General features: G+C 45.3%; 1 protein-coding gene across 1 annotated transcript; it reads left to right on the top strand.

Annotated features, from left to right (window-relative positions):
* Positions 1 to 743: 743 nt before the first annotated feature.
* On the top strand, positions 744 to 1837 carry LOC133925939 (proline-rich receptor-like protein kinase PERK8). The gene is made up of 2 exons (XM_062371679.1): positions 744 to 1206; positions 1652 to 1837. Exons 1-2 carry the CDS (start codon positions 924 to 926, stop codon positions 1723 to 1725), a joined length of 357 nt encoding a protein of 118 aa, XP_062227663.1. The 5' UTR covers positions 744 to 923; the 3' UTR covers positions 1726 to 1837.
* The last annotated feature ends 287 nt before the right edge of the window (positions 1838 to 2124 follow it).

Raw genomic sequence — 2124 nt, 5'->3', positions numbered from 1 at the left:
TTTTAATGATGGAAATAAAGTTTATGGCATCTGCACCAAATAGTGCACACAACCTAATTCGTTGTTACAACTTGAAAGCTCAACTCAAGCATGTTTGAGTAAGCACAAAATTAGAGAGGTACATAAAATAGAGAATTCATCCAGCGCATATCCTGGAATTAAAGTGCATAATTTGGAATTAAAATACCATCCATTCTGGGTGAAGACTTCCAACAACGCAAGGTCCTCTAGTCTTTGGCAGGCCTTGGCATATGATCACTCTCTTCTTTTTTTTCTGTAGCAAGCTCTAATGTCGAAGCCAATGTGTTTCTCTGAAAAAACCTGCATGAAAGATGTGCATGTTGATTTTTTATCAAATGTGATATCATTGTGGTATAGTCAGGTCGTCCGACATAAGGTCTGACAAAAAGCCAATGTGTTTCTCTGAAAAGTCTGTGGAATAAAACTTAAAGCGCGGTATATTGCTCATAAAAAGAAATAATCGATAACATTTGACATGATTACTGAAAATCAACTTTAGCTGGACAGTCATTCTCTGCATGATAATTGGTATGAACGCACGCCTTCCACTCTACGTAAGTTCTTCGACTTCCCGACGACCCGGTCCTGGTCATGGAGTGGTGTGCTGCCGTTCCCGGACAAACTTGTTAGGATTATTTAGGAGTAGACTGTCAGATGCCAACAACCTCTGCATACGTTGCATGGACTTGACCAGCAGCACACCAATCACTCTCTACATGATACTTCATATGAGATGAACGCACGCCTTCCTCGCTCTTCGGTTCGCCCAGGCTGGTAGCAGGGTGACCGACGGCCCGGTCATGAGATACTGGCATCTAACTCATGCATAAATACCCCTTACAAGCAGCCAGTCTGGATCGGAGGCAGCGAAAGTTTACACTTTTCAGCTTGTGTTCTGCAGAATGGCGCTTGTTTTCTTGAGGACACAACGGTGGGGTTTGCGCACCTGCAAGATGGCATTTGTTAGCAGCTACACCGCCGCCCCCGCCGTTCCGCCGGCCGCTGCAGCCGGCGATCCTCCTGCCGCGACGACCGTTAAGCCTCCAGCCGCTCCAAGCAGCGATCCTCCAGCTGATACAGCCGTTAGGTCTCCGACCACTCCATGCAGCGATAACCCTCCAAATGCTCCGGCCGTTAAGCCTCCAGCCGATGCACCCCGTGGCTGTCGTCCATATGCTCCACAAGGTATCTCACGGCCATAATCTTCTCGTACCGTGAATTAGGGACTAGTTTAACAATTAAAATCTAGTTTGTCATATGGATTTTTCCCGTTCCAACAATTGTTATATGTTCCAACAATTGTTATATCTAGAAATTGTTGTAATATGGGGCTATTAATGTGGACATTTAAAAGAGAAATGACAAATTTCTTTGTTGTTAAATGGTGCCTTAGTCATTCTAGTCTTTTCTTGAGCTTCACAGCGACATTTGTGCGACAAGTTATACTTTGCCCAACAGCAATTACAAATTTACATGCAACACTAATGAGTTTTGTCGCCCAAGCTTAAACCATATGAGAAGCAGAGTAATCCAAGATATTAGGTCTCACGAATGCTGCAATATTCTTCTATATGCTGTTCTTCTTTTTGTGGATTTAGTTCGGCTAATTAATTGCTCCGTGATATTGCAGGTCCGCCGGGTCATGGAAGTGATGGGAAGCCCCAGCCGCGGCCCAACTCTACACCGGAACTTCCGGACCCATAATGATGTGACCTGTGAGTAGCGAGAATCACGAGCGGTTATTGGGATCCAATCCCGATGTTGTTCCGAGAAATTTCCCAGTCGGGAACAAATAAAATTTCAGCTTTGGATTTAAGTGTATGTTAATATTTGTAAAGACTACTGTTAGTGTTAACGTAAATATCACCAATTGTTGCACATGCTATTTAGCAAATTAAAACCCAACCAGTTTTTGTAAACTTACTATATTGTTCCTACCAATTTGTCGGCGGCCGATTTCGTCGACCTCTGGCTATCCTCCGCTCCACGGCGGCCGCGCATCCGAGGGTCGTAGTTGGCTGGCGGTCGATTTCATCGGCTCACCTCCGCTGCACGGCGCGCGGCCGCGCAAGTTGAGTCAGGCAGGACGAATGGATCGGTCCA

This window comes from Phragmites australis, chromosome 8, assembly GCF_958298935.1.
Source record: "Phragmites australis chromosome 8, lpPhrAust1.1, whole genome shotgun sequence".
Lineage (NCBI taxonomy): Eukaryota > Viridiplantae > Streptophyta > Magnoliopsida > Poales > Poaceae > Phragmites > Phragmites australis.
This window is presented reverse-complemented; position numbering and strand designations above follow the sequence as displayed.

Excerpts from the sequence above, each read along its gene's own strand:
- LOC133925939 (XM_062371679.1), top strand. The coding sequence starts at position 924 with ATGGCGCTTGTTTTCTTGAGGACACAACGGTGGGGTTTGCGCACCTGC. Across the intron at positions 1,207-1,651 it reads TCGTCCATATGCTCCACAAG|GTCCGCCGGGTCATGGAAGT; the intron begins GTATCTCACGGC and ends GTGATATTGCAG.